The sequence below is a fragment of the Atractosteus spatula genome, chromosome 12 (assembly GCF_055471065.1).
Source record: "Atractosteus spatula isolate fAtrSpa1 chromosome 12, fAtrSpa1.hap1, whole genome shotgun sequence".
Taxonomy (NCBI): Eukaryota; Metazoa; Chordata; class Actinopteri; order Semionotiformes; family Lepisosteidae; genus Atractosteus; species Atractosteus spatula.
This window is the reverse complement of record NC_142717.1, coordinates 6,941,904-6,963,404: the sequence shown is the minus strand read 5'-3', so window position 1 is coordinate 6,963,404 and position 21,501 is coordinate 6,941,904. Positions and strand designations below refer to the sequence as shown.

General features: G+C 32.2%; 1 protein-coding gene across 3 annotated transcripts in view; it reads right to left on the bottom strand.

Annotated features, from left to right (window-relative positions):
• csmd3b (CUB and Sushi multiple domains 3b) overlaps window positions 1-21,501 on the bottom strand; it is a 581,296-nt gene that overhangs the window by 272,562 nt on the left and 287,233 nt on the right. For all 3 annotated transcript variants that reach the window (XM_088929237.1, XM_088929238.1, XM_088929240.1), the window contains exon 6: window positions 11,083-11,195. In XM_088929237.1, coding sequence (XP_088785363.1) covers window positions 11,083-11,195 — 113 coding nt within the window. The remainder of the gene's footprint in view (window positions 1-11,082; window positions 11,196-21,501) is intronic.

Below are 21,501 nucleotides of genomic sequence, written 5' to 3'. Positions count from 1 at the left end.
TGTTGCCCAGCTGAACTTTGTTCAGGGAGGGGGGGGTGTCATAATAATTGTGTATCAAGTAGGTAGCTGTGTCAGCATGCGTAGGCTGCAAGGGAACAAGTAAAGGTTTATTCTGTGCTGAAAAGAGAAGAAACACAACATTTCAGCTGTGGAGCCAAAACTTTGTTTTTCTTTTCTTCTCTTTTCAGCATGGAATAAACCTTTACTTGTAATAATTGTATAGTTGTTATATTTTGGCAGCATTTTTTTCTTTCTTTATGTAAATCATATTAAATTATTTTCCCTCTCACTACTATTTTTGCTGTTTTCCAAAGTAATGTACTGTAGGTATGGTTTCAGGGGAATGTTTTTTTTTTTACAAAGATTGCCCACTCTCTTTTAAAGTATGCATCTAAATCTTGTCTGTAAGCAGTGTTGAATTGAAGCGCCATCTGGTGATGATTCTTTTAGGTGTTTAATGTTAAGGTCGAAGCTGATTGGCGCATACTCAGAGACAGTGATTGGGGGAATTTTTGTATTAGATCAATTTTGGAAAATGAATGGTAAGCAAATGAAATGCTTTATATGAGTATTTTCTTACTGAATGATTTTGTAGCTTCAAACTATTACCCACCCAGACTGAAATCATTCATGCACTGTTTCAGAATTTCAGTTGAGTCACAAATGTTTGAATTATTAGAGTTTTTTTTTATCTATTCAAAGCTGGATTGTTAACTGTATTAAAATCAAACCCAATGAAAATGGTTAAATATGTGAAATCCAGCAGCAAAAGCAGTTGTAAAAAAATGTTAGCTCATCAGTATACAGTATGTTTGTAATGGTAAAATTGTGGTTGTTAACAGAATCATTGAAGATTATGTAACACCTTTCAGGGTCTGCTGACTTAATGGTCTACTTTTGTTGTTAATATTGATAATATTTTGGGGAATAACAGGATGTTGAATATATCTGATTGAAAGTTTTAGTTTATTATGTTCAGATTCTGAGAGCTGGGTTTCTTGCAACAGACATGTATCTGCTTTACGTTTTCCTAGATGATTTAGAATTTTAGTTCATTTTGCCGGTGAAGAAATGCCACGTACTGTCTGTTCCCATTAACACATTTAAAAGAAGATGTATGTTTTAATTAGGTGTATTCTAATTTATTTTAAGCATTAAGATATAGATATGTATACAGTATATTTGCAATCATAACTATAAATGTTTTATGCTGATGTATAAAATACTAAAATAAATAGTAATAATAAAAATAGATATAACAATGACACTGTTTTAGTCCAGATTGTACAAATTTTAGTCCAGATAACAAAGAGGCTTTACTATATACACTATATTCACACATACTACAGTACATACACTGCTAAGATTTACACTGCATACTGCATCTCATCTGAGCAGCATTTCCTTCCCTCCATATTACAAAAATGATAACGAAGCCTGATCCAACATGGATTCCTTGATACCCTGACATACACAAAGACAATAACAAAAATGTCAAACATACAATACACAGACACTGCAGGACATATACTTTAGACTATTAATTCAGGGATGCTACTAATATCATTTTAGCAACATGTGTGTTGCTAGTATAAAGAACATTGTATCTACACATAAATAGTAAAGCATTCCAATATTAACTATTATAATATTAATTTTAATCTAGAGGTACCTCAGACTCAGAATCTGCTTATAACTATTTTTCTTACAGATATACAGACAGAATATATATATGGTGAGTTCAAGAATTATTTATGCTACACTTTTTTAAGAGTTTTTTTACCAGACAAACTAAGTTATGTTCATTGACCCAGGAAATCGCTTTCTTCTGTTTTACAGACTTGTAGAGGAGCATAAATGTATTTTTACAGTTTTACCAATAAACCAATTTTTAAAAAATCAATATTATTCTTCAGTAAATTGTCCCATAAAACATACAATAAAAACTCTACATAATTATGTGTTGAAAGGATTACAAAGGGTTGTTTTGTTTTTAATACTTCAGTGAGGTGTTTCTAGAATTAATCTTTGCTTTCCTTATTTGAATATCTTCATGCATCTTCTGGGACAAGTGAGCCTCAGAGGTGATAAACATGTTTATCTCATCACCTGATCATTTTTGAAACATCATGACTGCATTTAGAATATGCTTTACCAATACAAAGTAACAGTGCATGAAAACTATCTGTAAGTTAACTACTGATAGGAAGGGAATGTATTAGATGGTCAATCCATCATTATGATCAAATTGCTGATGTTTGAAAAATGATGTTGATAAGATGTATTAAAAGCAGAACAAAGAAAATAGTCACTTTTGATATCCCTGATGTAATACCTATATTTACAATATTGTGAAGATCTTGTTAAAGCATGCTCTTATCTTGACCATGGCAGTACAAATATCTTATCCATGCTTTTATCCTGTCAGGGATAGATTACTGTAATACTATTGTATGACCTGCCACATTATTTAACATTGACAATCAGGTCAAAATTTGGCACCTTGTTTGTTAACAAGAAAAAGATATATGATCATATTTCACCTGTTCTATGTATCCTTAAAGAGAAGTTGTTTGAGAAAGAGTACAATTTAAATTTGTCCTGGTGTATAAGAAATCTATCAATGACTGTGCAGGAAATAATTTGTCAGTCATGCTGATTACACATACTCCTTCTAGAACTCTGAATTAATTGTCTCTAGAATGTTCTATCAAGTGTACAATTAGTCCCTTGCAATGTCTTGTCCTGTGACACTAAAATGTGCACTACAGTGAAAGGTTTAAGTCTTATTATGTACTATATTTATATAATTGAGAAATTTTATTAACACCAGGAAGCTGAGGTAACTTGCTGAAGTAACATTTCAAATAGTATCGCTTGATTTAATTGAAGGTTGTGTGAATAAACTCTCCAGTACAATTCCTGTCAATGTATACAGTACATGTATGTATTATTCTCTAATCAGTATCCCTATATCTTTGTCCAACAGAACCACAGCCCTGGCAATTTCAAAATCCTCAAAGACTTATGTTTTTAAAATTTGGTATTCATGTTCTAATGGTAATTTAGATTAATTAACTAATTACCTAATTGTGCCATTAGGTCATTAGGAGGTCAAGTAAGAATAACAACCAGAAGACCCTGTGGCTTCCTAGGACCAGAAGCAATGATTTTCTCTAAGATTAGTTTACAGGTTCTAGATGGATTACAGAATATTCAATGTTTTATATTTATTACTTGTGCTTCTGTTTCTTTTATAATAGTATATTGACATGTTATTTTTTGAAATATTAAAGCATATCTAGATTCATGCAGAAAAGTATGTATCCAAGGATTTGATTAATCTTACAGCTTCCAAAATTTCTGGCGATTTGGGCAGACATAGTTTAAGTATTTCTGATTGGGCCTTCGGCTGAGGATCTTAACATGGATTCTGAATTAATCTGAGGAGAAATTAATGGAATCAGTTAGACCCCAAGATCTGTTATTCACTATCCCTAATAATTTTGGAGAAAAATAGCCAATTCAAACTTTTGTAAGCTTTTACTGATCTTGAAGAATCTCTTGATATGTAATGTTTTTTAGACTTTTAACTAGATGCTATGGTCTAACAAAACAGTACTGTATGTTCACATTCTGTGTAATATATTTGCTTTGCACATTGAGTACCATTAAACCATTGCCAAGCCTTCTCATCCATTTAATTGTTTCTAAAATCTTGACAAGAGGCCTTGCCTCATCTTTATATGAGTTTCTTTATTCATTTAGAACATCCTTCTGCTCATTATTTCCAAATTGAACAAAGAACTAGACAAGCTATGTGGTATTGTCTTATAGTTGTAAAATATGTATTGTATTCTGTAGAACTTCGTGAAGACTTAGAACTCTTTAAATCATGCTTGACTGCAGTCATTTATAGAGATTATTCTCATAGAAAGAAGTACTGCTAAAACACATTGTTCAAGTGTAAGACCTAAATCTGCCTAAATAATGTATACAACCTTTCCTTTGTTTTCACCTAAAAACAAATTATTAAAATCTCAAATTAATTAAATTAAGATGTCACATCAGTAACAGTGTTTAGTTGGAATGACACACAGAAGAGATTACAAGAACCTGGACTGAAAATCTTGACTTCCATAGAAAAGCTAATTACTTGAAAAGCAAATTGAGTATCTGAAAATGCATAGAATCCTGCAGGCTGAATATTACAGTATATAGTTTTTTGAAAATAATATAAATATGATGTTACCATACTGCTTTTAAAAGCACAGACAACATAAATGTCTTCTGCAAACTGTATATTCCATTTGACTGGCAGTAATCGTGGTAGTTTGAAATATAAAGGTATACTATGAATGTTGGCCAAAAAATAGAATTTGTGCAACTCTTGCATATTTGAGTTCCTAAAACACATTAAATTTGGCTGTGATCCCTGTTATTTCAGGCAAAGTTCAGTCTGTTGATGGATGTTATCGCTCCCTTTTCCTCCTGCAGATTAACTTCAGGAAAAGTTTTCAAGGAGACATAGTCAGCCAATTCACTATTCTTGAAATATTCTATTCTATTCTTGAAAAGTGGATATCAAGTTGAACGTTTCCTGGTATGACACATTTGAAGACTCTCTTTTTTATCCAATTTCTGAACCACTGCAGCTACAATTTATACAATGGCATTGTTGGGTACATGGAAGAGAAAAGTTACACATAAGGATCTATTAGCAAATACCTTAATAGATTCTGTTTGCTGCAAAAGAATGGAGACTGAAATGCTCCAGTTAGAAACTAGATCTGCTGTTCACACGAACACCAATTTTAGTTTAATGGTTCATTTTTTATTTCACATTTTTTGCTGTGCTTATAAGTGTAGTGTCCAATGTAGAGTGAAATAAATATACAGTATTTGACAATATTTTCCTAAATTCTTATTTCATAGCAGTTTAGTGTATCTTTTCTTCTTTTCCTTTAAATGCATTAATCAATTATTAGTGTATTAAACGTGTTAAAGTCATAGCTGCACTATTGGATATATTTAACAGTTTGGAAAAAGTAAAGTTAAACATCTTTATGATAAGGAAATCATACAGTATATATTGAATTGGTTTAAGTAGGTTGAACTGCAGGGGACAAATACACAAATTAATGGACCTTTATGGTTGTAGAAAAACAGATTTTTCTCATTGTACAATTATTTTGTATTTTACATATACTGTACAGTATATTAAAATCATACCATACACTGTTTAGCAAGCCCAACCTGTGTAGTTAATCTTTGGCTTTTGATATTTAATTACAAACAGAATCAGATGTTTCCTGCAAGTAATTAAGCCTCTGATTTTATGGTATAATTAGTTTTGGTAATGAATAATGAAATAATGAACCTTGCCCACCACTTGATTGTTTGCGTTAAAGTTATCAATAATAAGCTTTTCACAGATGTTACATATGCTGTAAAAGTAATGCAAAAATAAGTGAAAACACAGCAATATGTGAGTAAATGGAAAATTCCCCACAACACCATAAATAAAATCCTAACCAGGCAAAAATGTGTGTAAGTCAAATCCTTATCAAAAATGTTAAAAGTAACCATCTTTAACCAAAAATATATAAGAATCAAGCTATATTTTCTAGAGGTCTTGTGATGTCTTGTACAATATGGAGTCTATCAACAACAAAGAAAAGTCCTGCACAGATTAACAACAAAGAAAAGTCCTGCACAGATTTTGGTAGAACTTAAAGAAAACATACTTTGAAAATAATTGGCACAAAATGCGCATTTGCATTCTGTATCATATGACTTATTAGAAATTATTAAAATTGAAGGTTTGATGAGAGTATTCTAAGAAATCCATCTTGTTTGCATTGAATAAAACCATGCTGTTCTTTATATCATGGCCAAATATTAAGAAATTATTTTGAAAACAGATAGAAATTATATATATATAACATATGCAATACGTAAAGCATGAAATAGACACACATGCACATTAACTAGAGCATGAACCTAAACGCAATTTTGATTTTAAGAAAAGTTAACATTTATTCTTTTTTCTACCAAATGCAAAAACATTAATGTTTTAGTGTTGCAGTACTTTATAACCTCTTACCTAGCTTCATCAAGATTTTGATAACACTAAAAGATATATGACGGATAACAGGAAGGTAAGAGTGAAATTTGATCAGGGCTTGCATATACAATTACTTTGATCCTGATTATACTGGTTATAATGACTGGTGAAGTGTGATTTCTCCAATTGTTCTAACTACGAATGACTTGATGTCCTTACTGCATCAGCAGTGGATGGGAACAACAGTTAATTGCAATCAAGGGCATTGACAGAATTTATCAATGTCAGCTACACTTACTGCAAAAGCCTTTCCAAATACTAATAATACTACTGAAGACTTAACAGCAGGATGAAAAAGTAATATACCCTATCTAAAAGAAAATAAATATTTCCTCATCTTTGTGATGTGTAGGTCCGTAGCTCAGATTTAGTGTAAATATAGTAGATCCTATCAGTAGTTCAGAAAGGAAATATCAGTTACTCAAATGACATAATTACTTTTCTACGCACGTTGCTATAGTAATTTAAATGAGGGGTAGGCAACCACACATCTTCCAGTTCAAGCCATGAGAGAACTAAAATCCTTCTAACACTTTTAAGTCTAAAACATTCATGATATTTTAATGCTTAAGACATTTAAGATTGAGTTGAAGCCTCAACTTTCATTATAATGGAATAGAGGACAAAATAATGCACATTCCAGGTTTTGAAAATATACCTGGAATAACATGTCACCTTTCATCTGTTTAAAGTGTTTTATCAATATGTCTGTCTTTTCTATTTAACTTCTTAGGACCTAAAGCCCTCGAGCCCTCCAGAGGCCATTTCTGCCTGGAATGATGTGCACTTTAAACATGCATTATCTTGGAAAATATAGGTGGTACAGGCCGGGTAGAGGCCTTGAATTCAAGTTAAATTAAAATACAGAATACAATATAAATATACTTGATTGTAAATCAAGGGTGATCAGCTCCTATCCTGGAGGTCAAGTGTGTCTTTTGGTTTTCATTCTAACTCAGCTCTTAGCAAGCTAAACCAGCTAGTTTAACTGGACCAATCTATGAACTTCTCCTAAGTGTTGCTGATTTATAGATATTTTGAAAACTTGTAAATGTAACAACTCTCCAGTAGCAGGATTATAAAACCTTGGTATTGTAAAACATACTTGTTTCTTGCAGTTGTAGTCCTCCTTTTTAAGCATATTTATAGATTTAAAATATTTTGCAAAAGAAGGGGACTGAGTATCTGATCAAGTACCTTTTTGGTCTGTTTACTTTATACATGAGTCCTGATATACACTATTGAATGTTATTGTGTAACCGAAAGGTTTTTGTCAAACGGTAAAAAAGGAAAAAAGGCAAAATAGATACAGCCCTCAAAAATAACTTTTTTCAAAAAGTGAAAAGAAAAGACAGCTCCTTTCCTTCATACTCTTCATTAACCTAACAGTTCCAGTGTAAGCTTCCTTTTCCACCTCTACCCCCTCATTTCCAATCCCTTTATATTACAATACGTCCTTTCCTGTCCAATGCATAATGTTTCTTTTCTTCACTGTCCAACATCTTGTGTTCGCTCACTTTCCTCCCATACAATCTCAATAAAATAAAATAAAATACTGAAGCATATCAGCATAGCAGCATCCATGACAATGCTCCAGGCCCTCTTCATACTCCCACCTGTCAAGAGTATCAACTTGTAGATTCCATGATTTATATGTTTACCGGCTACAATTAATGCATCTTGTGTTCATTTGCTTAATGTATATTTGTCGTATAACACTAATTGTTGTGAATTTTGGTTTTCTTGATAAATCAATAGCAGTAGATGAATCAGTAATGCAACTAACAAATGCTTAGTTTGTGTGTCCACTAACTCTTATTAATTTTAGCTCTTAAGATTCCATCCTACACCAGGTGTAGAAATATATTTTGGAAACACAATGGGGGGTATTTGTCAAGCTGGAACCAAAATGGTAAGACATTGCACAGTGCTGCATTCTTTAGGGCACACCAAATTTATCAAAAGATGGTAAAATAATTCTGAACAGTGCAATTTGCGTAATTAGCACAGCTGGTGTTGCTGAGTAATGGAATCAGTGCATCAACTCCACCCGCAAAATTTGCTTTCATTTTTGTAACAAGGGGAAGATGGTTGACAGCTGTCACTTACAAAAATATCAGTTCTAAGATACAGAAGATATGTTAATAACAAAATGGTACAGTCTACATACTGTATACTGTATACAGTATGTACAGTATACAGTACATATATATATGTATTTGTTATTTTTTGCAATATTTCAGAAATTAACACATTTGTTTTATAAAAAAAAATCTAAATTTAACTGGAATAATTTTTGAGGGTTGAACATAGTCATGGCAATTAGCATTTTGCTACCTCATACTTCCCAGATCCAGACTAAGAAGATTTGCTGTCACAACAGGAGGGTACTCCTGTTTCCTCTATCTGCCTAATCATGTTGGGGATTTATTTGTTTACTCTCAATCATCCTGTTTTCTTGCTACCACCCTGTGCTCTCACTAGAATAAACATCTTCAAGATAACAAATGTTTTTTTTTAATTATTTAACTGTTTATTTTTTATTTTTACTTATATTTTTTATTTTATTATTTACTAACATACCAGTTATGTCTGAAAAAGTAATACATCAGTATTTCAACAATAATAAATAAATGATATTAAAGGAAAATGTCATTAATATTATTTTGTATTATTATTATTTTGTATCCCTAGTTATTTCTATATTTGTCTTTTATTTTTTGTTTAGTTAAAAATACACAGTTAATCTTGTACATTATATACATATATATTTATAAGCTGTGCAAATAGCATAGCTGTTGTATGACTATTTGTGACTCTGTTTAGTTGCATGATTTTGTTTTTCTCTTTATCTGGCAGTTCTTTCCTGATAGTGATAGAATCTGTATAATTGCAGTAAACAGAGACAGAAGCTTTGCTAAAAGAATTTCAAATTGAATAAATTTAACAAAACTTCAAACACTTCAACTTCAAGTTTAGGTACAGTAACATATTTTATTGTCTATCTTATTATTTCAATTCCTTTGTTTGCATTATAGATTATGATTTGTAATAAAAAGGGAAAGGCTTTTGGTAAAAAAAAAAGCACAAAGGAAATGAGAAAAAACAACACCTACAATATTTTCATGTACCTCCCTATTTAACCTTGAAGACCTCTTTACATACTGTAAATTTGACTGAAGGTAGCAAAAATATTACATTTCTGAAAGGTTACTTTGGGTTCAAACTGACAATGAAAGAAACAGCAGTATAATATTATAATATTGTTATACTTCAATTTGGTTGATATAATTTATATGAATAACTCTGTTCACTATTTAGAGCAATATATCAATATGTTTCAGTCAATTGCACCCAGTTTCAGCTCAAAACTTATTTTTTTTCTACAATTGCAGTTCTGGCTTTCCCAATCAGGACCACCAGGATCCCCCACTTAATCTGACCTGGCCAAGTAAAAGCCTACGTTACTACCACATGCTGTGTACAGTGAATCCCCTACAGCCTGTAAAAAGCTCTGCTTAAATTATATTATGATCTGTGTAAATGTATTATTAATACATTTAAGAACATATTATTTCCTTTCAGTCTATAATGAGCTGGACAAAACATAACCCTGGGTGCTTCTAAGAACACAAATGCCTTCTTGGAACTCACTTCCATTTAAAGAAAACTTCCATATCCATTGTACTGCACTAAAAAATCAAGGTGTTCATTAACAGAAGCACCTGTTTTTTACTGTTTTGTCAAAAAGTTCAATGGAGACCACTGGCATTTCTTATGTGCAATTGACATTCCATAGAATTTTTACAACCATTGTATATTTCCGTCTGTTCCTTTAAAGCAGTAACATTAATTTAAAATGAGCCTTATTACTTAATTAATATACAGTACTGTAGCTTCAGCTGTTCATTTTAATAGTACCATTAATCCTTTTCTAAAACCTAAGAAGGTTTCACTTTATTTGCACAAAGGCACAATTTGTAAGGGTAGGCAAACTTTTCACATTTCACCCAAACCTTCAACAGTTTAGAAAGTGTCACTGTAAATAGAACAAAATTTGAGTTTATGGTAAATGTGCATCAGAGTGATTTCACAAGCACACACATATAGACACAGCAAGGCATATTCTTATGAGCATTATTACAATTCTCCCAAATTAATTTAATTAAGAACTAATAGCCAGAGATGTCAAGAAAATGTTGTTTTATTCTTCACACGTTATCAGATGTTGAATACTTTAGTAATAGGTTTGAGCAGTTAACAGTTTTTAATGTTTATTAATGTTGTTGACATCAAATGGTTTTTGATAAGAAGGTACAAAAATCACTGCAAATGTATGATGGTTTTGTAAAAACACTATTGAAGATTCATTGAAAGGCTTGCATTTATGTAGATCATTTCTATATGATTTTATTATTCTAACAAAGGACAAACTTTTGATGTACTGAAAAATTGAACTGGTTATAAAAAGTTGCATCTGAGCTCAGAGTAAAAATGCAGCTCAATTGTTTGACCTTGTCATATTGCACATGTAATTCTTGCCTGAATATCTAGAGCTACACTGTACCACAAATTCAAATGACTTGGTTGGACATTTCTTTACAGTATCTGGCTTTAATTCTTAATTGAACAGATATTTAAAAAGGGCAGGATGACAAACTCATCAGTGTTGCAAATTTCAGTTTTTTCCACAAGTGCATCAAGTGAACAGAAGCATCACATAAAATCTAATGTGACCACTGACATGCAAATAACAGAATTTTGTAAATATCCAGAAAGGTTTAGCATCATTGAGCTAAACCTAACTGGACTTAGAATTTATCAGCTTTCCCATACAATATGCTTCCTTATTTCCAATTAAAATATTAAATTATGTATATAATCTTTCTGTTACATTTTATATTATGTTTTATATGAATTGTTGTAAAGGGCTGTTAAAGGACATTTATACTTACCTTGGTATTGGGCACTAAATCCTCTGTATCGGTGGTTGCTATCAGTTACAAAATGGAGCCTCAGCCAGTTTTTGTTGCTTACAATAGGTGATGGTACATTCATTCCAGATAACCTGCAAACAAAAAAAATCTTCATCATTCCAAAGTTTATATTCACTAAGAGCTTTAGTTTTTGGCTTGAGGCCAATTGCTTTAACCCTTGCTAAGCAATATAATTACAGTATGAGATGTTCATTTTACATATCTATCCAAGTTAAGTGGGGTTTTACTTTCCAACTTAAACAATGCATTCAGGAGAAACAAATTTTCCTTTTTTATTTAAAATGTCACAAGCATCTTTTGCTGTAACACATTAAATAGAAGGGACAGCATCATGGCGCAGTAGCTAACATTGCTACCTCGAAGCACTGGGGTCCTGGGTTCAATTCACTTCCAGACCTTGAGTGCTATCTGTGTACTGTTTGTATATTTTCCCCATGATCACTTGGATTTCCTGCAGGTACTCTGGTTTCTTCCCACAGTCCAAAACACATACAGTATTGGTTCTGTACAGTATGTAGGTTAAATGGCTTCTAAGAACACTGGCCCTGGTGTTTGTGTGCTGGTGGTTTTGTCTGTGTGTGCACAGTGATGGATTGGTGTCCTGTCCAGGATGTATCATGTATTGCTTGCATTGCTTGCCTGGATAGGCTTTGGATCCCCAGTGGCTCTGTTTCGGATAAAACAGTTAGAAATGGTTGATAAACATGAAATAGAACCTTTTTAGAAAAAATATACCTTACATCTACAGTTTATGATTTTTATGAGACTTACAAAACAAATATAGTTTGAAATGCTTTAATTTTCTTGGAAAAATCTGACAGAATTGTATGGTTTTTGAGCACTTTACAATTGTAAAAATTCGAAATACAAGATGAGAGAATTTTACTGTGTGTGTTAACATTGTCATTATGAACTTAAACCCATACACTTTGCCTTTGGAATGCATGTTGCTTTCACCGTTACATTGGACATGTGGCCAAATGCCACAGTCACATTTCTTCTTTTTTTATCTGAAAAGTTTCAAACTGCAGCACAAAGACAGTTGAAATCTGGAAGCTGCAGTTAGACCTTTAGTAAAATTCTCAGGAAAAAAAGGGCTGGAATGTAATTATTTACATTTTTACATGCTTAGCTACAGATCCAGCCATTCAGAATGCGTGAAGGGTGCTGTGGTAGTTTGCAGTCCAGCTGCGCGAGACTGCGGGAGACCGTAGTGATTTAGAAATTTTCAGTTGTGTGAGTGCGCTACTTTGGAAAACCAAAGTAGATGGTAGTGATAGCTAAATATGAAAACGTACACAGCAGGAATCCACCCCCTTCACGGTGACTTATGGTGGATTATGGTTTTAACGCGCTTGTACAGGCATTATATACAGTTTATATACTGTACTTCATAAAAAAGTTACTGTATAATGTTTTATCCTTTTCTAAGAATACCTAGTCAGAACACCACTTGCTGTTATTGTAAAAAAAAGTTTTTTTTGTGAAATTAGTATAGAATCGTGTAACTAAGCAGCTAAAATATCACAAGTTTTGTTGTTTAAAAACAATAATGGCAAGTTTTCGAGGTGAGATCGGGTAGCATTAGAGCAAATGGAAGAATGGGCTCCTCTTTTTTGTAACCTTTCTTATTTTCTTAGGAGTTTTGAAGGAAGGAGGAAGATTTAACAACTACACTACAATGTTTCCCTCCACTGTGAGTGACTAATGTACAGTAAAAAATCTAAGCTATCATTTTTCTAGGCTATACATAACTCAGTACTATGCACATTTCCATTAGATTAAATATTCTGCTTAGATGTGATAAGCAATAATTTTATTAAATGATGTATGCTACCCACCAAATAAATCACTTCAGAACATAATAAAAATATTGAAATGTATATTGCCTAGTAATCAGAAATGTGCATACATCCTTGACAAACCAAAGATAAAATGAAAATATCTCATGTTAAACGTAATACTGATGAATTACAGTATGCAAGATATTGAAATACCGTATGAATAAAATAGTTCCTTAAAGAAATATTGAGTTAATGTTTTCTTTCTGTTTCTGTAATGTATATAGACTGACTCAGGAATTGACAAAGTAACAGTTTATGACCATTACATTTTAAAGAAATGTAAATCAACAAAACATTACTGTAAATGTGAAAGTCATACTGCAGTATTTGCACATGTAATGAGTACTTCATTCATTCTAAAATGCTGCCAAGCCTAAGTAACATAATTATAAAGTCACACATGGCAATAGAAAAAAGAAAAGTCTTAATCTGACTGACCAAGGTGATTAAACTATCTATGAATGACAATATAATACCCAGAAGAAAAGGCTTACTCTGATTTTTATGTGAGGCAGGTGTCAGATATAAGTTTGATAGTAGAAAAACAGCACAGGGAACTATAGTCCCTTGGGGTGGAAAAGATAATTGATTATGAATGTCAGTCAAATCCTAGCCTTTCTAGCTCTTTGTGTCATTGAAAAATAAGACACCAACCAAGCAAGACTCAGCTGAAAATATTCACAAGTTTTAACAGTACTAGATACACAGAGGGCAAACAGAACCAGGAGGAGAAGAAGTAGTAAGAGCTACTTAACAGAGACATCATAGTCATAAGAATTTTTCAATCTGGTCACACAGTGAGTGTTATCATAATAGCATCTTTCCAATGACCCTGAAACATTATTCAAATAATATTTTCTTATATTTCCTACCCAGCAGTAACACCAATGAAAATGTAAGTCTGTGGAAAGGCTTCTTGAAATGGAAATTTCCAGCAACTAAAATGCAGTTGTGGTTTCACTTATTTGGCACTGTTTGCACAATGTATTAATATGTACTGTATCTCCTCATGAATTATCCACCCTTGGAAATCAAATATTTATCAGTGATCTACCACATATTGTCCATTTTATACAATTAGAATTTACGAAACTCATTGGTTCATTGACTTTCATGGTGATCATATGAAAACTAAACCTATAAAACCAAATAAAGTCTCATTCCTGAAATATAATTTAAACATGTCATCGCATTTATCCTATAATACTGTCATCCTGACCATCCCTATTATTATAGCAACAGAGAAATACAGAGAATGCTCTATGAAATCTACAACAAAAATATGGATTACTGTAGTTTCTGAACCATTGATGACATTGTTTTCAAAATATTGACATTGTTTTTTCAAAATCCTTTCAAAATAGAATTCATTGTATTGCATGTGCCTTCTTTAATGTTAGGCTAATACAGATCAGCGCATTACAATCTCAGCTGTTAAAATCTTATTTTGTCAGAGGTTTCTCAAGAGCTCTGAATAAGTGTTTCTTAGCTCACATTACTGCAGAGCAAACCATACAATGTAACCATTATGACAAACATGTAAGAAAATATTATCTGAGTAACTTTTCCAGGTGTGTGAAAAGGTTTTATCATGACAATGTTCTGAAATGTTTTTAGGAAATGTTAGAAACATGTCCTGAGGAAGTAGAAGACCTCAAGCTGAAGGACATAACCAATACATTCTCTTTGATTCCCAAACCATCATAAGAGCTTTTTTTTTAATTTTCTATAAACACTTCTGTGATAGTTTTCCCTAAATAAATTGCATGTTTACTGATTATAGGACAGTTTCTAATTGTGTATCCTGTGCAGCTGCAGTATGTGCATTACAGAAATACAAAGTAGTAAATGTCATTAAATCTAAAGGCACAATATTTTAAGGGAAGATAAAGAGTTTTTGTCTCATTTCACTAACATTATATAATGACATTCAGTTGTCTTTCCTAATATTATTTATCTAACATTCACGAACACTGAAAAATATTTTCTATTTGTAGATCAAGTCTCCCCATTCTTTATGAAAATCAGTGCTTTAAAAGAACTAGGGCAAACTGATGCATGATTAATGATAGATGGTTGTTTCAGCATAACAGTTCGCAAATGTATTATAAGTCTTAGATTTAATCACAATAACACATATGTATTGGCACCTGTCTTGTTGATGAAAGAGGTAAAACAACATCATGAACCCTTAAATATGGTGAAATGAATTTAGATCACAACAAGTCTCAATTTGTCTGCAATATAGAATGAGGAGCATATGCTGTATTGCATCCACATTATATAATCAATTTAGTTAGGTAGATTTATTTTTCAGATCCAAATGGATAAAAGCCTAAATTTTGCACCCCACAGTAATAGACATAAATGTTTTCTATGGGTCTTGTGGTCATTGTTTGGATGCAATGCAGCTAATGGTGCAAGCAAGCAAGCCCAGATCTCAGGTGATATTGGAAGCCTGAATAAAAGGTGTATGCATCTAAAACCATCCCCTACCTAACAATATCTATGGTATGACTGCTTAACCATAATCATTTTTGGTGCAGTGCACCTGTTAAAAAAATATTACCGCTTTATAGCATACCAGCTGACACAGTTGTGATTTCCTAACAGTTGATCTGCCTTAATCGTTCACCTCTTAATGAAGATTGACAGAAAAAAATACTCCCTCATTAGGCTATGGTATACTCTACCGCCCCAAGAAAAAACTGGATTGTATCTCTTTTCCTTAACATTCTCAGTTCAATGTATGCCAGAAAGGCAACTCATCAATCATGGGGAACTACAAAAGATGAATAGGAGGCTGCTAGAAAGCAGTGAATGTCACTCCATCAAAGTGATGTTTTGAAAGTAAGTAATCAGTGCTCTCCACAAGCTTTTCTTCAGTGGCAAGGTGCTTTGCTATTTTAAAGGTCCCTTTATTATGACTAGAAATTATTTTTCTATATCAAATACATAGATAGTTGAAGCAAGCATTTAACAGAAAACGCTAAATCCATTTTCTGAATTTGTATGTGTCCCATGGGGATTAGACCTTATTTGGAAGATACAGTATGTCTGTATGCAACAAGAAGAGAATTACGTTCATTCTTGTTCATGTTTACGTTCATGTTTAAGTGAGTGCAAAAGTTACACTTAGGAATAATAGCACCCAAGAGTTACAGTAGGTGTATTAAGAATGCTATTGAGTTTTGAAATCATAGTAAATTTGACTTCTAAACTCCTTCTAAACTTCTTTGTTTGTAACTTTCACATCTTATACTTCAGGACTTAAACTATAATTCAGAATTATGAACACCTGCTGTAATTTGTCAGATACACAGATATCAGTTTTCCTAACTTTGCTGTGTGCACTAGAGGGCTTTATAGTGTAACAAATGGTGGATGGCCCTGACAAAATACTATTGGAATAAAATGTATATGGTACTCATTTCTCTTAGACTTCTACTGGAGTCATAGTGGTTATCTGAGCTGAACAACTATTGGCAATATGGATATTTAAAAAATGTTGTTTTTTTTTTAAGTACAGCACAGATATTTTGTCATTTTATGCTAAATATCAAATTAATATTAGCATGGGAAAATGAATACAAGTAATTACATATCTGCTGTACTGTATCACTATATGCCCATCATATACAGCATGGCTGTTTAAATACAGTAAAATTGACAAATAAATACCTTCACTTATTCAGCAGAAATAGTGTGTTACAATAAAGAAAATGATACCTGAGTTGAAACTATATCTGTGAAATAAAAGCTAAACTTACAGTTTAGAACAATCTGATGAGTAGAACTTTATACTGTATCTCAGCACACACTCTTTTTAACAGTTCTTAGAGTTAAAATCTTCTAAGCTGTGATAATTCTATAAAGCATACAGAACTTTTTTTTCCCAAAATCTAGGAAGTATTTTCTGTATATTCATACTCAGTTTCACTTGTTTAATTAAAACCTAAGAGCTTGGGTAGTGGACTGTGAGAATTTTCTCCAAAGAATTTTCAATTTGAAATATATCTAACGAAACAAACTAATATGTTCTGGCAGTCTCAGTTGTGCACTCTTTACACATTTCCAAATAACATAAAACACCATATAAAAAGTTCATTAGTAGGCCAATTGAATTAGCCAACAGCTAGCTGGCCAGCAGTTCAACAATCACTATGTATTAGAGGCACCTGCCTTGGGGTGTAGGCTGTAGCTAGCTTTTGTATTATTTATTCAATGTTTCTTAAGCACTTTAAAACATACAAGTAATTCACTAACCTTTCAAATGTGCCTTATTAGAGAAAGATATTTCTATTGCAATTTTCGCAGCACTCTGGCTCTGAATACAAACTTTGCGTATACATGTTTCTTCTCAGGATTAAAAAAAAAACTTTTTTCTTAACTCCAGAAGTAAAAAAAATACTGTCAGGCGCAATGTTTTCCAAACAGTATTTTTTTTTTATTCTCAGACACACTTTTCCAACCTCTTAGATGTGTCATTTCTGACATGACCTTCTTGCCTACAGCACAGATCACTTGGAAAATGTGAGTGGACTGTTCATATTCAGGTGTCGGAGCACTAGCTAGAAATAGCTTCTTTACATTAAAGTCATACTTGGCAAAACACCAGGGTCTCCATTTTATGTATCAGAAGGCATCACATAAAGTCAATACCACATTGAATAAAATGAATGGAAACACCAAAATAACCAAAGACAAAGACCACAATATGCTTTTATCCGGTAAACGTAATTAATGTGTAGCTTTCCCCTTTTTTCATGTCACCGTTTTATACATGGGCAATTGCTGTATCTCTTCAGGCTTTCTTTATTATTCACATTTAATATTAAGTAAGAGGAACTAACCCATTTTTCTATATAAAAACAATCTAATGAAATTCCGAGTGCACAAAGAAAGAAAAAGAAGCAGACTCTATAGAATTGTAAGGCAGCATGTTTTCTAATAAATATTTAAAGTCAAACAGTCCACAGTGCAGAAATTTCCCACATCAAAAAGTGTAGTAATATTTCATAGTATTCAACAAAGAATTCAACATAAAAAGGCTTAATGCATGTTTTGAATTTAGTGTCGCTGGAATCTAAAGCCTGAATAAATAAAATATTTCCAAGTTAAAAGTTAAGTTTGAAGTAGGAGGGTGACAACAATAATAAGCTAGCTCTAAAGACGACTGTTATAGTATTATAATTATGCATTTGGAATGCATCCTTAAGACATATTATGAAATGTCTCTTGTATTCTTTAAGAAGGCTAGTCAGTGTCTATTTTTGATCAGGAAGTTGAAAGGGTTTGGAGAGAGTCAAAATATTTTAGAGAGGGTTTATGGAATGTTTGTAGAAAGTATACTTACTTTTGATATCTCAGTGTGGTAACCTCAACATTAGGAGTAAAGGGAAACTGGCCAGAATTGTTAATATAGTAGTAAAATACAATAATATTATTTTACTATAATATATTTACAGTAACATTATAGTAAAATTATATAGTATAAAAGTATAAATCTCAGTTCATCATTGACGACCTCTCCCACCCTCTTTATTCCCATTTTCAACTGCTACTATACCTTCAGAGAGGCGTTTTAGAATGCCTATGGCCAAAAAAATTGTATACATGAAATCTCTTGTTCATTGTGCAATCAGTATATGAAATGCAGCTAAACAATTCCAAAGGTTTCCAATATGAAGCTGCCAGATTAGTGTAATGATAGTGTAATATGGATATATACAGTATGTACAGTATATGCACTGTTGAATGATTGGGACTATTGTTTTTAATGTGTATTTATTCATTTTTTTGTAGTTTCCACCCTTTTAGATGGACAAAACGTTATATACTGTGTATATACAGTATGTGTGTGTGCACAATAATTGGACTGCCATTACATGTAGTATAATTACTGCCAAGATAATCATCTGGACTTTGAATATGTATTGGAAAAGATGCTTCCTTACAATTTTACTTACAAAGTCTATTTTTTCTTTCTTTGTGAAATGGAGCCAGAAAATAAAATATATTCAATCAATGGAAATTAAAGTCACTGGAACCATGCTTGGAAATGTATCCACAACTTTTGAACAATGAGTTTTTTTTTTTACTATTTTAATAAAAGATTATTTGTTTCATTTTAATTCAAAATCACATACATCTGCTCATTGAAAACCTTCTTCACGTCTTATGAACTCTAAGAAGTCACAATTTGAATAATTGTCTGCAACACAACAGGAAAGCAACTCGTATTGGAATCATTGATCAGAGTGAAATGTTTTTGCTGAGTTCAGTTATTTCAAAATACTTCCTGCATTTACAGAGTCAATATAAAACACTAGTCATTGCTTAAAGGAGATAGTTTAATGGAAGTATTGTCTTTTTGTTTGCACATTTATCTAGCACTGTTTAATAATGCTATCAAAGAACACATTAAAATCCATTTTTCATTTTTAAATACCTAACAAAATGCACTGTTTTATATATTATCTATACTTACAACACAATAAAATAATGCTTTCTGAAATGGCTTGTTAAAGATCAACTTTTCTCACTTTATGCAACACTAGTACTTGAATGGATGGCATCTAAGGAAAAGCAGCTGGTTGCTGAAACTTGATTTATGTATGGAAAAGGAGGCAGCAATCTTCCCTCTAGAACAGGATTTCAATGTCAAAACAATCTTCCACAGTACACTATTGTGTTAAGATGGAACATTAATATGAAGGTTCTGAGTGAATGCCATTAAAAATGCCATGGTATTGTTTGTGAGAGTGGGGAATTTTACCCCAGGATCCTGGATGAATTCCAATTTGTGTTTCCACAATGTGGCTTATTAATCCATCTCATCTACTATATACTGTAAGTTTGGTTCTGGTGCAGAATGGCACCAGGAGATGTGTTTTTCTTTCTGTGAAGGATAAAGTGAGTTGCCTCCAACATGCAACTTTAAATCCTTTGGGATGAACGTGCAATATAAATGACAAAGAAATAATATTACAATCATTGTTCATTTGAAGTACAGTATGGCACTGAAAGGAAGACTAAACTTGAAGAAGTTACTTATGAAAACAATTGAAAGTTTAATCTTGACTCATCACATTCCTCTAGACAATGTATGAGAACAGTAAAAAAAAGAGTTTAGGATATACAGTACCTGTACAGTAAAACATTTGATAAAGGAAAACTATGGTATATTGGTATATTCATGTTATATCACTTAGTAGACAATATCATGTAGAATTGCAGTCAGCATACAATAAAAGACACATTGCTGTTTTGGAATTGGTTTAAACAACAGTGATCAGGGATATTTCCAGGTTTAAAGAATACTATACAGAGATTACAAAGGTTAATGTAACTAAAGCTCTATTTCATGAACTCAGTATTAAGGGAATTAAGACAAATCACTTAGAAATGAAAGGTATATCCTTTTTTACAAAGTGCATTTCAGAATGAAAACAGGAAGAGCATTTTTTCACAATGCAGTGTTAGAGTCAGAAGAAAGATACCCAGTAATGTTATTGAATCTGAATTCCTGGGATCATTCAAGAAAATGACTGATTGCTATCCTTGGTAAATCAGCTATCAAGCTATGCAGGCTGAATGGTCTCATATCATTTGTAATTCTTCTTACTGTATGATCACATGCATTTATTCTAGTAAAAGTAACCTCTGAAAAGATGCCTCACAGCCGGTTAAATTACTATGCTTGATTTCTGTCTGTTTTCATGTCTCAAAAGTCTTTTTCAGCTTCATGCTATGCTTATCTGTGCCTGTACATGTTTTAATATTATGCTTTTGTATCTTTTTCAATAGCTACTGTATTCTTAACGCAACAGTTATTCATAGTGAAAATTATTTGTGGAAATGTATTAGTGGATACACTTTTTCCTTTTGTATAGTATTTTTTCTACACAAACAATAGAAACAAATGTGTATGGTTATGGTTATTTTTTGGGCTGGGTATAGAATTGCATTTAGGGTTAAAGTTAAGATAAAGGTTTGGAGTGTGTTTACTCAGACCATGTCTCTGTAGTTCTTATCTGTTTTACAGTAGTAAAACTGATACACCAAATTTCATATACAAAATGTCAAAAGACATAAACACCTTATAAATTCAAACACTTAAATATAGGTGCTATTGATCAATGCAAAGAGATGGTATAATGCACCTAAGGTATCTGCTGATTATGTTTATTACTCACTTTACACAAAAATTGGTAGACACATTGAAATGAGAAGCTTTTAATTTTAGAGGGTTTTATTTTTTCAGTAGAGCGGTATCCTGAGAAATTGCTTGAATTTCAGTAATCAAGAAAGTCAGTCCAATATTGATGTTTTGCTAGTATATTAAATTACTAAATTAAAGCTTCTCACATCTGGTTTTCAGATAATCTGTTACAAAGATTCGGGGAAAGTTGTTTATGGGGTGGAGACCTTGGCAATTCAATTATTGAACTGGAAAATCAGAACTGAATTACACAATTCATTAAGGTATCACTTTTTTTTCTTTAGCGCTTTTTAAGAAGACAAATAAAAT